The following is a 22364-nucleotide window of genomic DNA, read 5'->3' on the forward strand; positions in this document are numbered from 1 at the left end:
TCAACAGCCAGATCTCTTGATGAGTGACTCAGTATCACGAAGACAGCACCAAGGGGATGGTGCTAAACCATTCGTGAGAAATCCACCCCAATGATCCAATCACCTCCTACCAGGCCCCACCTCCAACACTGGCGATTACATTTTGACATGAGATCTGGGTGGGACAAATATCCAAACTATATCACTATGGTACCTCTTTACCCACGAACTGGAAAGTATTTGTGAGGCTCCAAAGAATCTTGCAATTAGAAGAACATCACACAACTCTGTACTCAGTGTACAGAAGAGAGACAGAATGACTGATTTCTAGTCCTCGGATATCACACTTGGGAGACACAATTTGTGAGGGTACCTGGAGTGAAGGGAAAGAGAGAGAGATGGATTGATCTGAGAGATTCCTCAAAAGCCTCCTTCTCTGCATTGGCTGTTAAAGGTCTTCTTCAAGACTGTGAAGGGTTTCTGCTCTCAAATATGGGCTACTCAAACTTTTTCTTTTTTAAGAGACAGTGTCTTGCTATATTGCCCAGGCTGAAGTGCAGTGGCTATTCATGGTCGTGATCCCACTACTGATGGGCACAGAAGTTTTAACCTGCTCTGTTTCTGACCTGGGCCAGTTCACCACTCCTTAGGCAACCTTGCTCTCTGGAGGTCACTGTATTGATGCCAAACTTAGTGCAGATCTCTGATTGGCATAGCTTACTAAAGCCCAGAACTCCTGGGCTCAAGCGATTTTCCTGCCTCAGCCTCCCGAGTTGCTGGGACTATAAGCAGGTGCCACCTAGCCCTGTTCAAACTTTCTTGACTGATATCATAGCTGTTTTGCTGAGATCTTTTTTTTTTAAGCATGCCCCATGCCCCTCAACTCTGTTACTGTCACCCTACACCTGTTGTAACATAGGACAGTTTCTTTTCTTTCCTTTTCTTTTCTTTTTTTTTTTTAGACGGAGTTTCACTCTTGTTGCCCAGGCTGGAGTGCAGTGGCACAATCTCAGCTCACCGCAACCTCCGCCTCCCCAGTTCAAGTGATTCTCCTGCCTCAGCCTACCAAGTAGCTGGGATTACAGGCATGCGCCACCATGCCCGGCTAATTTTGTATTTTTAGTAGAGACAGCATTTCTCCATGTTGGTCAGGCTGGTCTCAAACTCCCAATCTCAGGTGATCCGCCCGCCTCGGCCTCTCAAAGTGCTGGGATTACAGGCATGAGCCACCGCGCTCGGGAAGGACAGTTTCTTACTGAGGAAGTTAGCTACTCATGCTTATTTAAAACATTGCAAAAGTATTATAACAGGGAACTCAGGGTGTGGCCTGAGTCCTGATATTCTCCAGGCCCTAGTCTCCAGGCTGCTATTATATACAGCTGTTTAGGCTTGCCTGCTATGTGAGATCTTACTACCTGTTCCTAGGCATCAGTACCTGTCTGGTCACTCAACAGTGGCCACAAATTATTATCACTCTCCATTCCCCATCAACCTATACCATTTCAGTGAATGACAGTTTTAAAACTACAAAAACAACAAATTTCGGAAGTTATGAGAGTAGAAATTGAAGTTTATTGGCTTCACAAAGGATAAGAGCAAGATATACCACACAGGAGGGTTCCCATCTCAATACCTTAACTTGCATATTCAGATTATTCAAATTATTGGGGACCAGGGTTTGGGGATCGTGCACAGCTTTGAGTAATATTTGCTAGTTATATTTAAGAACAAAATGGCGTCCTTAGGGCAGTTCCAACTATTTGTGGGCTCTGGCTCCAGACAAACCTCTGTCTGTCAGGATGAACTCCAGGAGGAGTACAAAAGGTGCAAAAATAAAATAAAATAAAATAAAATAAAATAGAAAACATCATATATATATATATATATATATATATATATAGTTTTTAGATAGAGTCTTGCTCTGTCACCCAAGCAGGAGTGCAGTGGTGTTATCATAGCTCACTGCAACCTCAACCTTCCTGGCTCAAGCAGTTCTCCCACCTCAGCCTACCGGCTAGCTGGGACCACTGGCACCGGGCTAATTTTCTTATTTTTTGTAGAGATGGAGGTCTCACTATGTTGCCCAGGTTGGTCTCCAACTTCTGGGTTCAAGTGATCCTCCCGCCTCGACCCCCAAAGTGCTGGGATTACAGGCATGTGCCACTGCGCCTGCCTACTCTTTTAAAGATGCTAGGGATGCAAAGAAGAGAGGAAAGCAAACACAAAACCTTTTTGATCTCAAGGAGCTAAGGGTCTGAGTCTGACACTTCCCATCCCACACACATATACAGAGGGAAGGATCTCTTCTCCAGCAAAAGTTTTCACGGAAGTCATCTCTTTCCTCATCGCTTAAAAGAAACAAAAAGCCAAGAAGCCGTTACGGAGCGGGTGTGGGGGCCTGTGACCTTTTGTCTAGTTGCCATCCTCCGGAACCCACAAGCGGTACACCAAATAAGGGACGCGGCGGCTAAAATGACGTGAACATAGGAGTCCGCATTCTCTGAGATGTCATTCCTCCAGGAAGACCCAGAAACCGTGAATAGGGCGGGGTGGTGGGCAATATCTAAAGCGAGGTTTCCTGGGAACGCGATGCCACTGGCCAGGACGCTGGAAAGGGCAGCGGTCGTGAAGAATCCCTTCTCAAGGGGTCCGTTCCTGGGCCGTATATGGAGAAGTCTGTCCAAGCGTGTGTCTGTAAGGTCTAGAGCCGGGCGTGCATTCAGAATCCTCAAGCTCATCTGTACTTGGACTCTGACCCTGAAGCGAGGGGGTTTCCGAAGTCTGATTCACCGAAGGGACAGGACCCATTTGGGGCATCCGATGGCAGCGAGAAGAGAAGGGAGCCGAAATGCAAAATATTCTCAAGATGCAGGAGGAACCCCTCTCAAGGAGCGCCACGGAGAAAACTTCAGAGTACCGGCGCGATGATCCAGCACAACGCCAGGACCTGCAGCCCAGCCCACCTCTCCCCGGGCTGCTGTGGCGCAGGCGCAGTGGCGCCGCGCTCCAGCCCCAGCGCGCATGCTCTGCCCGGCTGCGGCGCTTCGGGCCGGCGGCAGCGGCAGCAGCGGCAGCGGCAGAGGAAGTTTCCGCTTTGCACTCCACCCCGGTAGCAGCTCCGCGGCAGGGACAGCTTCCTCCGGACGCTTGGCGGGCTTCGCTCTCGCCTTACGACAGCCCAGTCGTATAATGGGGTTACCCAAGGGGCCGGAGAGCCAGGGTCTCCCGGAGGTAAGAACGCCTCCTCCTTCCCTGACACGTCGGGGTTCATGAAGAGAGGGCCGAGCCGCGGGGCGGCGGGCTGAGCGGGCCTTGGGTGCGTTTGGGGCGCCCCGCCCCCTTCCTCAGGTGTATCCACCTCAGGGAAGCGCCGACCCTCTTCTTGGAGGCGGGGAGCAGGTACGCCTGCATGGGCAGGGGGCAGCGGGCGGGTGAGGACAAACTTAAGCCGCTCCCGGGTCTCGTGGGGCGGAGGTGGCCTTCCTAGCCCGACACCTGCCCTGACGCAGCCCCACGCGCCGCGGGGTCCTGGGCTCCCACCTTTCTCCCTGTCCGGGACGGGCTCCCCCACCCCGCGCCGCAGGGCTACCCCGAGGGCCGAGGCTGCTGGGCGCTGGAGTCACGAGACCGCTCTCCGAGGCGGTTCGGGCTGGGGTGGTGCGAAGGGCGGTGACCTTGGGACGTCTACCGCCACCCCGCAGGGTCCCGGTGGCCCGCCCCACCCGCCTTGCTGTCCGGAGGGAATGCCACCCTCCTTCCATTGACCCGGGCCGGGGCGGCGGGAGGAAGTTTGGGAGACTTTCGCGCACCAGGGAGGTGTCCCGCTGGGTCAGCGCGCCGGGGCGTTCGGGGTGGGACGCACTCCAGGGGTGCTGTGTGGCGGGGGACCCAGGTCTGGGCGGAAAGGTTGCAGCTTCTCCAGAAGAGGGCGGGGTTCTTTTCCAAAGGTGTTTGTTAAGTACTCACTTAGTGCTAGGGAGAGGGTCATGAGTGGTTTCCGGATTTCCACGTTTGCTGAGAATATAGGGAAAGTGTATTCATTTTCTTTTGGCTGCAAATACCACTTAGCATCTCATAGGTAGTTTGCATCTGTCGTCCCTTTCAGTTGATTTTACTCAAAGGCTAGTCTAGTTTACTGGTTTCTGGAGAGAAATGGAATCCACGCCGCACCGCTGCCTTTTTCCTAAGGTTCTGGAGCAGGCGTTAGGCAGGGTGACTGCTTGCTTGACGTGGTGAGTCGTCCCTTCATACTTACCTGCCAGTGACCAATGTTACTCCTCTGCACTCCTCCCAAATCCTCAGTTCTTTCATATCACAAGTATCCACTAATTGAGAGATCACTGTGTTCTGTGTCCAGAAGCTGGGAATATATATAGTCATGAAAGGACAGATTTGTCTGTCAGTGTGTGCTCCCAGAATGCAAGTCCATTTTGTTGTCTTAAGAAAACCTAACAAGCATAATGTTGTCAGAACCCCTGTATTAGGTAAAACCTTACATGCACGTTGCTTGAGATGGGACCCAGGATAGTGAACAATAGGATTTGTACTGTGACATTTGAAGTTTTCTTTTTTGCCACTTCTGTATTCTAGGCTCTCATCAAGTTTTTGCCTGGCCTTTTGCTGTAGACTTCTGTCTGGTCTCCCACGTTCTACTTTAAATCCCTCCAACCCAATATTCCACAGTACTATCAGTGGAGGTCTTTCTAGGGGGAAAATAAATTAATTAATTAATGAAAAGCAACCTGCTGCTGTGTGTCCTTCGTTTAAACTTTCACTGACTGCTAAGAGGCCACACTCACCAGGTCAAGCAATAACTAAATTATCATCATTTAGTTCAGAAGCCAGTAAATGTAAATATGGATAGTCTGTGTTATTAGGCTGTCACTAGACCAGTGAATTCATTAAATTCATTCTTGTTTTTTTTTTTTTTTTGAGACAGAGTCTCACTCTGTCACCGAGGCTGGAGTGCAATGGCGTGAGCTCGGTTCATTGCAACCTCTGCCTCCCAGGTTCAAGCAATTCTTGTGCCTCAGCCTCCCCAGTAGCTGGGATTGCAGATGTGAGCCACTGCCCTGCCCGAATTCATTCTTTTTAACCCTTTACAAACATAGCTAGACTTGGCCTGCCTTCCAGCTTACAACAACTATAGTGGACGGAAATTGAAAGTTTATTGGGCTTTGTGTAAGAGCTCATTGTTGTTCGTCTTTGTCAGAAATTTAGCTTTAACAACTGGATGTATTAACCAGCCTGGTGGATTTTTATCACTTCAAGAGAGGGTCTTTCATTCCCGACAGATCAGGCAGTGGCTCTTTTCCATTTGATTTCAGTGTTAATCTACTAAGTGAATTTGGAGTCATACATTCCCATTTAGTGTCTTGTGCCAAAATTACTTCACAAATTATATTGCAAAATTAAACTTCTCCATTCTAGGGGTGAGTGGATGGAAGCCTGGGCCCTTCATCTGTGGTGGGGTGGCCAGTGGGTGCCCATTAGATAGGTGTTGAGGCAGTGATGATCCTATTTTTTTGTTGTTGTTTTTTGTTTTTTTGTCTTCTTCTTGTGTTTTCGCAATAAATGATTGAACAAAATGAAGTGTTCGTGTTTTACACCCCAGAAGTTTTAAGAAAGTACTTATATTATCTCATTTTCTTTTTCTGCTGACTTCAACTACAACTACTCTTTAGCTTCTCCTTTCATAGAGTGTTTTCACTTGTAGATGTTTCTCAACCATCCCAGGTTTTTTGCAGAAGGGAGAGAAGGTGTGAATTATTTATATTACCTAAGAAAATGTTTATGTCCACTAGGAACTAGTGAATGCTGATCTTCAGGATCCTTAATGGACTGGACCAGGGTCATTTCAGAGACGGATGTAGCTCAGTGCTGTCCATTCCCCCACGCCACTCCTACTCTATTGCAGGGGATTATCAGTCACTTTAATAATTCTGTATTAACTATATTTTAATATGTATACTCCCTTTCCTGGCAGTTTATACATCAAAATAAACTTCTTTCCATTGTCAGGGATGTAACCACCGAAACATTTTATTAATACATGACTGGTTTAGGTTCATTTACTTTATGTAAGCATTAGTAGATCATTCTTTATTTAATAAGTGTGTCCTTGGAGCTTAATGCTGTTTGGATTCAGAGGAGTAAACCCAAGTATATAATATATAGTCCTCTCCTTAATCAACCAGTAGTCCAGTTGGAAAGACAAGCATGTACATAACACTAGATATCTCACTTAGAAGAGGTTGATACTTAGTTATATGTACAGTATATAGTTGATACTTAGTTATATGTATAGAAATGCAGAGGAGAGTGGCCATTTCAGGATAGACTTGTGAGGGATGGTGTCGAAGGAGCTGGAATTTGAAAGTGATTTCTCAATGGTTAGAGAATATAGCCATGGCCATGTCTTGATTGTTTTCGGGATAGTTAAAGGATGAACCTGAAAAGATAGTATGGTGGCCAAAGATCTGAATGTGAAACCGGACATCTGGAGTTTATCTTACAGGCAGTGTGTGTGGTGCATTGTTGATAAGGGCTGGGAGGGTGAGTTAAAGAGGGATAACATGAAAGCTGTGATTTAGGAAGGGATGAGCAAAACAAATTAAAGGAAGAAAGATGAAGAAGCATTTGCAAGAGTCCTGGAATGAAGTATGAATAAAAGGGAAGGGAAGATAAATGTGAGATGCATAGTAAAGGAAGACTTAACAGGCATTGTTGGATAAGGGAGGACTCAGAGATGAGTATGAGCATGTGAACCAGGGTATTTTATTGGTGTTTTATATAGAGAGATGGTTTTTTATTTTCAGTAGCAAAGGAAGAGAGGAAAGGTAGTTCATGATAGTAAATAGATGAAGGAGTATTAGAATATTTAGATGGATTTAAGTATTAGATAAAGATTGGGGTAAAAGGAGGATATAAATTAAAAATTTTAAATCAAAATGCTGAGATACGGCCGGGCGCGATAGCTTATGCCTATAATCCCAGCACTTTGGGAGGCTGAGGCGGGTAGATCATGAGGTCAGGAGATCGAGACCATCCTGGCTAACACGGTGAAACCCCGTCTCTACTAAAAATACAAAAAAAAAAAAAAAAAAAGCCGAGCGTGGTGGCACGTGCCTGTGGTCCCAGCTACTCGGGAGGCTGAGGCAGGAGAATCGCTTGAACCCAGGAGGCGGAGGTTCTCTCTGGGATCCGAGTGCAGTAAGCCAAGATTGCGCCACCGCGCTCCAGCCAGGGTGACAGAGCGAGACGCTGTCTCAAAAACAAAAACAACAAAAAAACAAAAAAAAGCAAAATACTGATATACATATATTAGATGAATTTATTATTTTTAATGCAATCCTATTATGTGGCAATAATCACCCTTTAATGTATCTGGATTGGAAGCCTTTCATATATTTGTTTTCGAGATCAAAAAAGGAAGTACAGTGAGGGATACATGTTTGAATTCCCTTCTTCATTTCTATGCCTGTTGTCAGTAACTTCTGGATGAGTATAACTTTTTTTGTTTGTTTGTTTTTTGGAGATACAGTCTTGCTCTGTTACCAAGGCTGGAGTGCAATGGCACAGTCTTGCCTCACTGCAACCCCCGCCTCCTGGGTTCAAGTGATTCTTGTGCCTCAGCCTCCTGAGTAGCTGGAGTTACAGATGTGCACCACCATGCTCAGCTAATTTTTTGTATTTTTAGTAGAGGTGGGGTTTTGCCATGTTGGCCAGGCTGCTCTCAAACTCCTGACCTCAAGTGATCGGCACCCCCTCTTGGCCTCCTAAATTGGTGGGATTAGAAGCCTGAGCCACTGTGTCCAGCCAAGTATAAAGTTTTTGAGACAGAGTCTTGCTCTATTGTCCAGGCTGGAGTACGGTGGTATGATCTTGGCTCACTGCAACTTCTGTCTCCTGGGTTCAAGCGATTCTTGTGCCTCAGTCTCCTGAGTATCTGGGACTGCAGGCATGGGCCACCAAACCTGTCTAAGTTTTGTATTTGTAGTAGAGATAGCATTTCACCATGTTGGCCAGGCTGGCCTCGAACTCCTGACCTCAAGTGATCCGCCCGCCTCAGCCTCCCAAAATGCTGGGATTACAGGTGTGAGCCCCCACACCGGCCCTAAGTCCTAAGTGTAAAGTTTTTTTTTAGAAAACACCATAAAACCTTGCTCCTGTTTGTAAGGAGTCATAATCCATTTGAGAAGACTGTCAAAGTAGACCATGGGTTAGAAAAAAAGGGAAGTATTGTGCTCTAACCTTCCTTTTCCCTGGATTCCTTCGGCATGTGATGAGTAGTGTATACTACTTGGGCATGTGTCTCCCTCAGCTATGAAGATTAACAGCCCGTTGAGGACCGCGGACCCATTTGTGACTCCAGCAACACTGTCCACATGCTTCTGTGTGACACTTGCTGAATTTTCAGAGAATCTATTGTGGTGATGTAGCCAATGTTATCTGCTCCTTGGCAATGAGATTGTGGCATCAGGGGATATACCTGGTGTTCCTTTATTCAGCATATCTTTTACCAGCCAAACTTTTACCTTTTGTTTTAGGTGGAAACAAGAGAAGATGAAGAACAAAATGTCAAGTTGACTGAAATTCTGGAGCTCTTGGTTGCAGCTGGGTATTTCAGGGCAAGAATTAAAGGCTTGTCACCTTTTGACAAGGTAAGGGGAAATCTTTCTAACCATTACACTTTCTTTTGTCAGAATGACATGGTTAATCATGGCAAAGAAAGGAGGAAGAGATGATGTTTTAACTTCCTCCATGTCTGTGTTTCCATTTCTTCCTAATTCAGATTCATTATGGAAGTGTTCAAACTTCTTTTCAAAGACAGAAATGATGTATCAGTGAATACGTCAGTTCCTTTTCTGTGCACAAAGCTTTAGGACATGCAAAGAAGCAAATTGTTCCTTCTTTCAAGGAATTTACAGTTTGGGTGGGAGATTATAAAACTTATGGAAAATAAAATAATTAGAGTTAATAATGAGCTATCCCAAGTCAGCGTGCTCACAGACGGTTGCCAGATATTCTGTGGATAGTAAATGCTCTGATTTAGGATGAGAGAGAGATTGCTATGCAATGAAATCTTTTAATTCAGCAGAACCTTGAATGATGATGCACAAATCATAGGAATAGGTGTTGAGGACACAGAGGAAAAACAGAGGCACAGTTCTCAAAGAGTCCAGTTTCTGTAGAGTGGGGATGAGAGACAAGCGAATCAACATGCACAGAATAAATGGCATGATGCAGAAAGTGCCACCATGGACTGTGCACAGAAAGGACGCATTCAAATCAGACAGGGCAAGCTGTGGAAGACAGTGCTGAGTGCTCCACGGGGTCACAGTCCTGGCTGTGCCTAATAGAATCACTCTGGGTTATTTTATAATACAGAACCAAGGATTCACTCATTGAAATTTTGGTTAGCTAGGTCTGGGCTTGGGCCCTGGAATCTGCATTTTTATTGGGCAACTCATAAGAGTCTAAAACAGCCAGGGGTAAGATTTACTGTTTTTTTTTGTTGTTGTTGTTTGTTTGTTTGTTTGTTTGTTTGAGATGGAGTGTTTCTGCCACCCAGGCTGGAGTGCAATGGTGCAATCTTGGTTCACTGCAACCTCTGCCTCCCGGATGCAAGTGATTCTCCTGCCTCAGCCTCCCGAGTAGCTGGGATTACAGGCACCCGCCACCACACCCGGCTAATTTTTGTATTTTTAGTAGAGAGGGGTTTCACTGCATTGGCCAGGCTGGTCTCAAACTCCTGACCTCATGATCCACCCGCCTCGGCCTCCCAAAGTGCTGGGATTACAGGTGTGAGCCACCGTGCCCAGCCTTACTGTTATTTTTTTCTAATATCAAGCTGTGTCTGAAAAGGATTTTGTTTCAAAATGGGCTTTTAGTCTTACTCTCATTTGGATCTCAGAGAATTCCTGAGGGAAAAGTAGAGCCAGGGATTCTCAGGTAGATAAGAAAAATAAGATGTATGGAAACAAAATGTCAGCCTTGCTGCCCATGTGTCTGGTCTATAAAACAGAGAATTAATGTCTGTCCTTTTGACTATAAAAAGGATCTATGTACAGTATGTTCATTTAATAATAAAAGTCACCTCCTCAGTCATGCCAGCCACATTTCAACTGCTCAGCAGCCACATGTGGCTAGTAGCTACTGTACTTGTCCTTGCAGATAACGGAATATTTCTGTCACTGCAGAAAGTTTTCTGTAACGATACCATTTTAGATTAATTGTACTTGATGGGGTAAGGAGGACACACTCTCTTTCTCTCAAGATATATAATTTTATATGTTTACTGAGTCTATTAGAGCTATTTATAATCCACCTACCTTCCACTTCTTCCATTGTCTCCAAACTAAAAAGAGAAAACAAATATTTTCTTTATGTCTTGCAGGTAGTAGGAGGAATGACTTGGTGTATCACCACTTGCAACTTTGATGTAGATGTTGATTTGCTCTTTCAAGAAAACTCTACGATAGGTCAAAAAATGTAAGTTTTTCTATGGAAAACCTAAAGGTGGGGAGAAGGGAACTAACTTTTGAGTGTCTACTGTGTGCCAGAAGTTGGTTGGACGCTTTACATAGTTTATTTTAACTTTTATTACAAGAGGTATTATCCCTGCCTTACAAATGAAACTGAGACTGAAAGAAGCCAAGGTCACACAGCTAGATCAAAGTTTGTAGTGACTACTTAGTTTCTCTTTCCAAAGACAGCTAATATCAGTGGAAGTTGATTAGAAAGAGGAAAGGAGATGCTTTCCTTCCCCATTGCCTCTGTGTAAGGCAGAGCCTCACTTTGCCTGTCTTGGAGAGAAAGCAGCATGGTCTCCTTGCTAGAGATCTCACCTGAGCATACCCTGCCCAGTCTTTTGTAGCACAGCAGCTCACCAGGGGCTTGGCCATTTCTTTAGAGCATTTGGGATACCTGGTTCTTCTCCCAGCCTTCCAGTGGGTCTCTGTGTGGCCTTGGAACAGCCACTCCTTCTGTGGGCCTCAGTTCTTTTATCTGTCAGAAGAGAGATTCCTGACCTCAGATATGTGTGATTCTGTGACAGTCTGTTTATTCATTTTTCTGAAGTATTACCTTCTCCCAAGAGAAAACATTTCCAAAAGGAACAAAGGTGTCTTATAAATAACAGGAAGCAATAATGGTGGGAAAATGAAGCAAAGGGGGAAAAAAAAAGTGGGGACAAGAGGCAGAGTTGGGATTAAGACTACCACAGTGATGGATCACAAAATGCTTTGTTTTCCTACTATTGGCCAAAAATTTGCCCCTGTGTTTCTGGCAGCCAAGTGGAGGTGGTATCTGTGAGTAACTGAGCATCAGGAATGTTGCAATTTACTTTATATTTATACAGCATTTTTCCCGTAAGTTTCTAATTGCCTTTGTTTTTTTCTTGTTGACAAAAGAAGCATATGCCTTTAGCTGTAGCTCAGATCAGCCAGCTTTTTTTTTTTTTTTTTTTTGAGACAGTCTCACTCTTACCACCCATGTTGGAGTGCAGTGGTGCCAACAGCACTCACGGCAGCCTCGACTTCCTTAAGTGATCCTCTTACCTCAGCCTCCTGTGTAGCTAAAGCCACAGGCATACACCACCACGCCCAGCTAATTTTTAAATTTTTTGTAGGGATGAGGTCTCACCATCTTGTCCAGGCTGGTCTTAAAACTCCTGGGCTCAGGCGATCCTCTCGCCTTGGCCTCCTGGGATTAGAGGTGTGAGCCACCGCACCTGGCCTATGCTTCTTAATCAGGCTGTTCATTAGCATGAATTCTTTGTTTTCTTGAGGATGCTTTTCTTGGAAGCTTCTGTCTTTGAGCTGATTGCTTCCTATACCTGTGTCACCCTTGATGTGCTGTATTTCTTTTCATTGCATTTTTTCTGTGCTAGTTGTACCATTTCCTGGATTCCACGTGTGCTTTCTTCCCAAATTCCCCTTGAGTTTTCCAGTGGTGGTTAGGACCCGTTTTCATTTCGATATCCTTAGAGAATATGGTAGACTCCCATCAGTGGCAGCATTCCATTATACTTTTAATAGATATGGGAACACAGTATTTTTCTATGTCTTCTCAATTCCTTGTCTATATTTCTGACATCTAAAAGACACTGAAAACTGTTTTTTCTTCTTTTAGGTTTACATACAAAGCTTATTTAGGAGCAAAACATAACCTGAATTGACTGAATTTATAGCTTTATTGATCCCACTTATGTGACTATTCATAAGTTTTGCTGAATAAATTTTTTTTTATTATAGAGTGTGACTCTAGATTTTCCTGGGTTCTTACATAATATATAATATGTACCCCTTAGGTATTCTAAGGAACTAAATCTAAAAAATTCAGAATTCTGAAACACATCTGACCCAAAGGGTTTGGATAAGGGATTGAGGATGTGTTATATTCTCTGGTAAGTGCTTGATGTGTGTCTCTTAAGTGCAGAGCCATGAACTGTAACTGTGGGCAAAGCTGGAGACGGGTTTACGTGACTAAGGACCCACCAGACTCAGCAGTGCATCAGGTAGCTCATTCTTTATTATCTGTAGAAGACATGTTATAGCCACAGGGTACTGAGTCATCTAAAAATCTTTTCTGTTTGGTTTTGGAATGTGTTCTGTTTGGTGTTCCCCCCCACTATAGAGTTTCTGGTTAGGTGCAGTTTAGACTAAAACTGCCTTACGTTTGCAGTTTTCCAGTATATCTAGTCAATTTAATGGGTGGGCTGGATGTATGTCCAAGGAGCACACTTGCCTGTTGAGGGCATGGTTGTCTCTCAAGCTGTCTTCTTTATGTGCCCAATTGAGGCCTTGTTCCTGTTATCTTTCTTTGCTGAGAGTTCCATAAGCTTCTGTCCTCTACTTCTATCCTCTTCTGAAGCCCCATTAACAGAGGGTCCTATGGCCAGAGGCCCATTAATGAGATTTTACATTTATAACTGAGTTCATTTCAACAACAAACATTTTATTGGGCATCTGTGTTCCAAGCACTTGCATGTGTATTTTATTATTTTACCTTCACTACCACCTTTGAGTAGGGATTATCCCTAGTTTTATGATAGGAATATTGGACCTGGACCAAGTTACTTGCTAAAAGTTTCAGAGCTGGTGGTGGAACTTGAATTTAAACCCAGGTTTAATTCACTGTCTTTCAAACTGTTTGCAGTGGAGAAGAAAACAGTGCACTGAACACTCTTAAAAACTAAAGGAGTCAAACTAATCACAGCTGGGCATGTTAAAAATCTTAGTCTAGGAAACCTGCCTGGTGACCTCTGCAATTGTTAATTTCTGTGATTTTTAGGAAATCTGAAGGATCCACCTTGAGCCGCAGGGAGAAGCTGAAAGGGGATTGTTAGATTTCTGGAAGAAGTCTTTCTCACTTTCTTTCCCTACCCCCAGCCTGCCTGCATTTTCCTCCATGTCCTCACCTTGGCTGCCAAGACTGTCCAGACTTGGCAGTAATTTCTGAGAGGCGAGTTTAAGAGGGTTGTAAATCCTAGGATGACCCGTGATAGCCTCCTCTCTGGGCCTTTATGAACTGGGTGAGTAGGCTGGCTCTGAAGAGTGGCCAGGAAATGCCGTGTCTGAAGGCAGGGGATTAGGCTGGGTGGTGGTGTGGGTCCCAGCCTCTTGTTTTTAAGCTACTATGTATGGTTCTAGGCAGTTGGTAACTCTATGCAAACCAATATATCTGTAACCATAAGAGGGAGCTCTCCTCCTGCTGAACCAAAATGTAACTAAGGAAAGGCTGTATTGATCTCGTGCCCCTGCATAGTGAGTTAGGACCTGCATTGAGCAAAACCAGGACTGATATGTATTTTCATTTGCTAAGCTTGGAGTTTAGGCAGCAGTACCAGTTGAACACTTATCTCTTCTTACAAGTTTCAAGGAGATTAAATAAGCTATGAGAGTCTGATGGAGATCAAAATTTAAAAAAAAGCTTAACAGACAGAGAACCTTAGGTATGTTGCCAAATGGGTTTGTTAGTGCTTCACTACCAAGCTATCCCATGTGAGTCCCAAGCAGACCTGGACAACCACAGGCTTCCCCTGTAGGGCAGGCAACACATCTTATGACAGAAGAGATGCATGTGTCCCAAAGACAGGCTGCCCAGAAAGGAAGGGCACCAGGAGTGGCTGAGAGCTACATGACAGTTTTCTTCTTCTCAGGACTTTTGTTTTGTTTTAAGAGACAGAGTTTCACTCTGTTGCCCAGTCTAGGGTGCTGTGGCATGATCTTAGCTCTCTGCAGCCTCAAACTCCTAGGCTTAAGTGATCTTCCTGCCTCAGCCTTTTGAGTAGCTGGGACTGTAGGAATACACCATTATGCCTGGCTAATTTATAAATTTTTTTATGCAGACAAGGTCTTACTATGTTGCCCAGGCTGATCTCAAACTCCTGGCCTCAAGTGACCTCCCTCCTTGGCCTTCCAAAGCGCTAGGATTACATGCATGAGCTACCATGCCTGGCCCCTCTCAGGACTTGTGGATAAATCACTCTTCACCCCTTCTTCTGTTGGGGAGGAAGGGTGAGGGGGAAGAGGCAGCAAATATTCTCCTATATGCTTCCCTACTAGGAGGAAGATACTCCCTCTCTTCTATGAATGTGTGAAGTGAGGGATTAATCTCCCCCCTTCCATATTTTTTTCGATTAACACGTTGGATCTGACATTTGATCTTATGATCAGTGGGGTGTTACTGTTGTCCTCAGCAGTTTTAACCTTGATCCCAACTTGTGAAGCTATCTTCCAGATACCAGACACTGTTTCTTAATGTGTTCTCTAGTGACCATTCCCTGGGGGGCTGCTTAACTTTAGCTCCTAGGTCACCTAGTTACTGTTAATACTAAGACTGAGGGGTGAAACCTACTAAGTGAATCATAGATAAGACAGTAATAACTCTCACCCAGCCCTGAGTCAGATGTTCATCTTGAGGGTATCTGTCTCCTTGGAAGAATTATTGAACTGCAGAAAGATAAAGGTAGACAAGACTTCTTTGAACAAGAAACACTTTTGGGAGACCCAAAACTTGTTGAATTTGAAGCACCTAGTAAGTTCTAAGTGACCCTTGTTTACCTGGACCTTTGTCTATTAGAACATAATACTATACTTGTTTATAAGGCCACAGTAGCTGCTGTGACTGGCTAAGATTTTTTTAAAAGGTCTTGTGTGGCAATGTAACCTATTCATGTAGGCTGAGCCAGAAGCTCCTATTTCTCCAAATGTCCACAAGGCCGTGCCTGGTGACTGTTTCTCAATGTTTCCAGGCTACATACCATGGCTTTGGGGTCAGGCACACCACTGAATAGTATCTTTTCTCTCCCCTTGAGTCTGATCCAATGAAGATAGTATAAGAAACAGGAATCACATAGCTAGAGATGAAATGCCAACTGATTCGAGAAGGAGGTTTCAGGCTGCAATAAAACAGACTTGCATACAAATCCCTCCACCACTGCTGCCATAAACTGTCCTGCCCCAGCTCAGGCTGAGCTGAGAAACCTCCCTAGCAGGAGAGGATGCTTTCCTCCTGACCAACAGAGAAGAAAACTCTGAGGCCCCAGGAAGCCTGGTTCCTCCCTTCTCAGTCCCACTTTGTGGTCTTCTATAGGAGGAAGACTGAGGCGAGGTGTTAGAGAAAGGTCGGTGTCCCTTATGAGAAGCAGAAAATATCTCTTCTGTATGGAAATAAGAGTGAGGATATACAGTTCCCTCAACTCTAGAATTTATTTTAGAGTATCAAAAAATTTAAAGGCTACTATTTATTTTAAAAATATTCTTGTACCAGGATAGAGAACTCCAAATCTCTTGGAAATGGGGCTCCATGTTTCATGTTAATATTCTGGGTACCTGGTGTAAGGTCTGGTAATTATTTGTTGCCTGAATGATATTTAGAATACTTTTTTCAAACTTTTAGAAAGAGTAGATCACTAAAACGAAATGTAAAAAGAATACGGGGCACTAATAACTTTTTATCTTACTATGTAAGGATGTTAAAAAATAGTAACTACTACCTCTGATGTCACCGTCAATTCATAAAATATTTTGCGTCAAAAAAAGTAGGAAGAAAAACATTATAGAATAAAGGATGAAGGCAGTTTTGTGACCACACACCCACACACCACTAAATTGTGCTTATTTTTCTCATTTTGCAGTCATCTAGGAGAAACTTGTCATGGTCTGGACTAGCCTGGCATGGAAAAGTCCCAGATCCGTCTGTGATGCTGCCCAGACTTTAGAGATGCCATAAAGGCTACTTAGTATGCCTCACTCTTTGCTTGTTACTTTTTCTGAACAGAGCTCTGTCAGAAAAAATTGTCTCGGTCCTGCCAAGGATGAAATGCCCACACCAGTTGGAGCCCCACCAGATCCAAGGGATGGATTTTATTCACATATTTCCTGTTGTTCAGGTGAGAGCCTCTGTGTGGTTTCTTGTCCTCTTAACCTCAGAATTCCTGTGATGGGCCTGGCTTGTTCTGTAATGGGTCTGTCTGTCCTGGATCCTGAATGTAATGGGTGTGGTTTAGATTTGGTACAGCAGAACATGGTGGTGTTCATTGTCGTCATCTTCAGAAGATTGCCGGTCCTGCATATACCCTAGTTTCATGCTGTCACCTGATAAGATCTTTGAATGTTCTCATCTGACTTTTCATTGCCTTTTTGGTAAAGACAGAACTCTGTAGCCTGGTATGCTCTGTTCCCTTTTGACCTATCCAGCTTGATTTCATTCCTTGCTTTTCTTTTTTCTTTTTGTTCTAGCACTGTCTGGCATTCATTCAGATTTCCCCAGGTTTATTCTTCCACCTGTCACAGTGCTTTTGTGTTGCTGGTTCCTTGGGTTGGAATGCTCTTCCATTCTCTCCTTACCTATTTAATTCATATGGCTTACTTCAACCCTTCAGATCTCAGTTCCACCAAACCTCTTCAAGAAAGCCTTCCCTCATCCCCTAATCCACAGCATGTTCCTTTATGGTATGCACTCCTGTGGCCACATTCCCTTCCTTCACCAGAATCTTACAGCAGTTCGTAATCATGTGTATCTATGTGTGTGTGATTGTTTATCTGCTTCTCTCGTTAGACTCTAAGCTGCATGAGAGCAAGTCTGCATGGCTGTCTTGCTTATTGTTTTGTTTCCAGTACCTACCAGAATGTCTTACAATTTGTAGTTATTCAGTCCGTATGGCTAAATGCCTAAGGGAGAGACTTCTCTTTGCCTCCAGCTGTTTCCCAAACCCCTATGATTCAGTGGCTCATGCTGTACAGCTCCCAAACAGCTGGCCCTCCATATTTGCGGCTCCACATCCATAAATTCAACAAACCATGCATCAAAAATGTTTGGGGGTGGGCGGGGGGAAACACAATAAAAAATAATACAACAATAAAAAGTAATATAAATTTAGCAAGCTGGAAAAAGAAAGTAATACAAATGTAAAAATACAGTATAACATAACTATTTACGTAGCATTTACATTGTATTAGGTATTATAACCTTAGAGATGATTTAAAATATAGGGGAGGATGTGTTTAGGTTGTATGCAAATACTGTGCCATTTTATATCAGGGACTTGAGCATCTGTGGATTAATATCTAGAGGGTCCTGGAACCCATCCACCATGGATTCCTTGGGACAACTGCATTCTCTTCCCCTCTAGGCATCTTAGAAAGAGGAGGAGCAAAGGGACTCAGATGTGTTGCCCGCTGTGTGAACACTACTTCCCATCTGACTCTAATAGAATTCTTTGAAGCATTTATTATAATCCCTTACATTTGAGGAAAGTGAGAAATGTAATTTCCTTACATTTGGGAAAAATGAGACTGAGAGAAGGTAATTGATTTGCTTAAGGGCAGAGAGTGGACAAGCAAAGGTTCCAGTCTAAACTCTGTCTCCAAGCTTGTGCTTTTTCCACTGCACCATTCATGCAGCTGCTGAGAAGGAAGCTACACAGCCCTAGAAGCTAGAAGTTTTCTAGTTCTGTGTTAAGATTATGAAATATGGGGGTCAAGAGTATGGACCCTGGAGACCTCCTGGGTTCAAGTCGGTCACTTTCTAGCTGTGTGACCTTGGGTAAATAACTTTCTGTCTGTTAAATGGAAATAAATAATAGCACCTACCTGATAGGATGAGAATTAAATTAGTTGTGTGTCTAAAGCACTTAGTTGAAAGACTGACCATTTTAGTAAGTGCTCTCTAAGTGTTACATAATTTGTTACTGTTATGTGTTGAATCTTCCCCTCGGCTAAACTTCAAGCCGAATTCCATGAAATTTGTAAATTTGAGGCCAAGATTTTACCTTAAAATTTATTTGTATGTTTGTTAGCCTTTCTGTCTTTCTTATGCAAGAGGACACTACCTGATCGTTTTTATGAAAATAGGAAGTTGGGGCCCTGTGTTGATTATTATTGAAACCTCCAATATCATCAAACTGTGAAGTTGTTATCTTTCCCCCAAAACATGGATCTCTAGAGATTAGACCTTTTTTAACCCTACACTAGGACTTTGGAGGCAAAAAAATCTAGTCAGGTTGTGAGAAGAATTGGAAGTGATCTTCTGCAGTCAGTTGGGTGTTTTGAAGGTCTGAATGTTCTCCATTGTGAGTGGAATGCTAGAGGGTCTGTGTGGATGGAAGGGCCCAGGCTAGTGGTTACAATTTCTTAATTTCATGGACCTGTAAAATTTTAAAGCAAAAATGGAGGCTGGCCTAGGGTTGCCACCTGTAGTTTGCCAGGCAAGGACACTTTAAAAAATAACTACAATCTTGCTTTATCATTTCATAAAATAATGGCCATTTAATTCTCAAACTCAGAAAAAAAGCAGTCCTTGAAATTAAATACATTTAACTATGATGAAACGCATCATGTGCCTGTAGCTTTTGCCTGTTTTTGTTTGTTTGTTTTGTTTCCCCCCCGGGCACTCGTGAAAGAATAATCACTGGCCAGCAGTTGTAAGCCATTGACCTACTTCTCTTATGTGATTCTAGAAGCCCGTCATCCGTGTTCACACCATTTTAGCAAAGCTGTAGTAACTTTCTCTGGATGCAGCCAAGAAAAAAGCAGATCTAATTTCTGGCCCCTGGTGGTTCTAGATCATATCTTTTTCTCCTGGGTTGGACATGTGACTCCTGTGAAAGTCAATATTTTTCTTGAGTGCTAGGGAACCTGTGGCAGAGCTAGGCTGTCCAAGAGTTTCCCTCTATAGCCTTTCATGCTGGAAACTCCAAAACATCTGTTAGGACTCAACAAGTTTTCCCTTTGTAATGGGATCATGCTCTCCAGGATCCAGCCATGCGGTAACTCAGGGTAGATCTGGGATTAATGGAAGCAGCTCTGAAAGGGAAGCAGATGTGAAAAGCCAGAAACTGGGTCTCCCGATTCAAAAGAAAGCAGGGCTGAATTGAGTTGAGCAATGAGCCAACTGCCTTAGTTGGCCCTTAGTTGTCTTGGACCACTTAGTTGTACTGGGATGAAGTACAGGTGAGGGGCTACAATCGTTCTCAATACTCTCTGATCTTCTGTCTCTGCTTCTGGATTTTAGTCTTTGCCTGAGGTCACTGTTTGGGGGTGAAGTGGTAGAAATATATAGAAGATACTAACAGCAAGGAATATTCCTCATAGAGTTATTTGCTCTATTCTGAGCAGCTATTTCCTAAACATGTGCTTTACTTGAGCTGGCTGTGCTTTGTGAACAAACATCTGCGGGAACACCGTGCAGCACCGTGTTATGTGCCATGTACCTGCTTTCCTAGGTAGCTAACCCTCACCAAGTGTGATATGCTGTTGGTGAAACACAGCTACTATCCCAAAACTGCTTTTGAGATGTAGTAGCTTTCTGTGGAGAGGGAGTGGCACCCCTTCTGTGATGTTCTTCAGTAATAAAGGGAATGAATGAAGAGCCGGGGAGGAGAAGCAAAGGTCCTTTTTACACTTTACACCCTTACCCTCAGAGCGGGTGGATCTTCTGCAGGTTTTAGTGGGGTGGTGTTTTAATGATAATAACTGGAGTTTTCAGTTGGGAGAAGTGAAGAGCAGCTGTTTCTCGGTATCAGCCTAACAAAGCTGGGAAACATTTCATGAAACCATTTGTCCAGTCTTTGGTGTGGAATAGTCTCTTGAGTTGTGACTCCCAGCTTTGCAGCTTGCTAGCTATGGATCCATGAGTAAGTTATGTAGTCTCCCGGCACTTCAGGTTCGGTAAAACTCAGCCGGTACCATCCGACGTTGTGAGGATTAAGAGAGAATGTTGTGAATGTCAGGATAAACCAATGCCTTCAACTGCGTACTCAGTATGCACCATTGTCAAATCTGAGTATTTTGGACATTTTTTCACTTGTCAAATGGGGAGTTACACTAGCATTCTCTGTGGTTCTCTCCCTTTTCCCTGGTCTGTGGTATAAGGAGCACAAGAAAAAGATTTACATGAAGATCTGCTAGTAGGACCGGGAAGTTGGAAGATAGCTCTGTTTTGTGCTTCAGGTGTTTACAAATCACTCTACTACTTGTGATTTCATTTACTCCCATGTTAGCTCTGTGAGGTGAAGGGAACTGATATACTTTTACAGAAAGGAAAACTGAGGCTCAAGGATATGAAGTAAGGCTTTAAAGCTCCTGCACAGCTACTCAGCACTAGGTCCCATTGGATCTTAACATCTTGGATGCCCAGCTGGTTGCTTTTCCTATAGGACAGCATGTGTTGATAGCTTCTTATCACCTGGTCAGTTCAACTATGCTGATTTGAGTTCATGAGTTGTGCCGTGTCTGAACTGGCCTTCACTGCAGTGGGATGTTGTCCTTAGCAACTCATGTCTTTTCACTTTCTTCCCCAGTGGCTGGTGAAACGAGCTATAGAAACAAAAGAAGAGATGGGTGACTATATCCGCTCCTACTCTGTATCCCAGTTCCAGAAGACTTACAGTCTCCCTGAGGTCAGAATTGTGATTTTATTTGCTTGTCCCACTGAGAAACAGAGTGCACACTTAGAGACTCCCTAGCAAGGAGCAGAGTGAGTTCAGGCTCCCCTACCTTCTCACCCCCACTTGGCATCATTAGTGCTTCTTTACATAGCCACTGAGCGCAAAGCTCTATAATTTTGTCATTTTCTCTGAATTTTAGTGTTTGATCTAGGGCTTTTATTAACTTACAAGAATAATAGTTGATTTTTGTATTAAGTTTTTTGAGAGGCCACTTGCCCAGAACATCCTATAGTAACAATTTAATAATAATAATAATAATTACAACAATAATAGCTAATAGCCATCATGTATTTACTGCATGCTAGTCTCAGCACATCTTATGGCTTTTATTCTTTAATCCTTACTGCCCCCTGAGATAGGCGTTTTTATCCCTGTTTTATAGACAGAGAAACTGAGGCTTAGAGGTTAAGTAACTTACCTGAGATTTCAGTGCTTAAGAGGATTTGAAATGAGAACTCTTGTCTTAAGCACTACTCCTTATGACCCCCTTTTTCTTACTGGCTGTACAGGGATCTATGTTGGAGCAATCTGCAGAGTTTGTAGCCTTTTCCCATGGAGAATATATTCCAATTTGTTTGAAAATTGAGACTTCTTCAGGCAAAGTAGTGATGAGATGAGAAGTCAATTTATAAGACAGATATCTGTGTGGTCCACTTGAGTTTTAATTTTCCCTTGGGATTTGTTTAATCGCTGTGTTTTGTCTTGTAGGATGATGACTTCATAAAGAGAAAAGAAAAGGCCATCAAGACAGTTGTGGACCTCTCAGTAAGTCCCCTGGCCATGTTCTTCTGTCAGAGCCCTGCGTAGCCTCAGATAGCCCTTTGTTAAATCAAAAAAGCGCTGCTCCTGAGGCTTCCGTCTACAGGGATTGCTTAGGAGCTAGACTCAGATGGCTGTGTGAGGGAAGCCCTGCCTGCTTTACTGCTCGGGGCCAGGACACCAGTATGCACAGGGAGAACCTGCCACACTACTGCTCTGTCTCCTCGCTTCCAGTTTTAGGGGAGAAATAGCCAAACACGGAGCCCTTCCTAGTTTATCCCAATGGCAGGTATAAACGTTGAATAGCTCTGAAGAGCAGATGATGAATGCGGATGATAACTTGAGGTTTCTGTCCCCCACGCCCTTGATGGCTTTGCATAGACAGAGTAGCCTCTGAGCTGTGTGCAGGAAGCTCTGGGATGGCCTTTGTCCCCATTCACAGTACGTCTTAATCACAGTGAGTCTGCACATGTGTCCCCACTTCCCCAGCACGAGGGTTAGTGGAACCTTTGACCCTTTACAAAACACTCTGGGTCAGAGCTGTGGAACCTTGTTAGCTGTACCCTCCACCCCCAGCCTTCCTACCTGAGCTGAAGGGAATGAAGCCTAGTTGGATATGATAATTGCTTTCCCCTGTTTTGAATGTTACTTCATCTCTGGAATGATATGA

The 22364-nt window shown here is 43.9% G+C and overlaps 1 protein-coding gene across 3 annotated transcripts in view; it reads left to right on the plus strand.

The window, feature by feature from the left end:
* Positions 1-1536: 1536 nt before the first annotated feature.
* CCDC93 (coiled-coil domain containing 93) overlaps positions 1537-22364 on the plus strand; it is a 94848-nt gene continuing 74020 nt past the window's right edge. For 2 of the 3 annotated variants that reach the window (XM_024243506.3, XM_024243508.3), the window contains exons 1-6: positions 1537-3210; positions 8529-8642; positions 10379-10473; positions 16267-16378; positions 20789-20887; positions 21644-21700. In XM_024243506.3, the coding sequence (XP_024099274.3) occupies positions 3001-3210; positions 8529-8642; positions 10379-10473; positions 16267-16378; positions 20789-20887; positions 21644-21700 (687 nt within the window). In that variant the 5' untranslated portion in view covers positions 1537-3000. Of the gene's footprint in view, positions 3211-8528; positions 8643-10378; positions 10474-12412; positions 12500-16266; positions 16379-20788; positions 20888-21643; positions 21701-22364 lie in introns of those variants that run through there. The other variant, XM_054549267.2, reaches the window with a different exon arrangement.

This window comes from Pongo abelii, chromosome 11 (assembly GCF_028885655.2).
Source record: "Pongo abelii isolate AG06213 chromosome 11, NHGRI_mPonAbe1-v2.0_pri, whole genome shotgun sequence".
Classification (NCBI taxonomy): Eukaryota; Metazoa; Chordata; class Mammalia; order Primates; family Hominidae; genus Pongo; species Pongo abelii.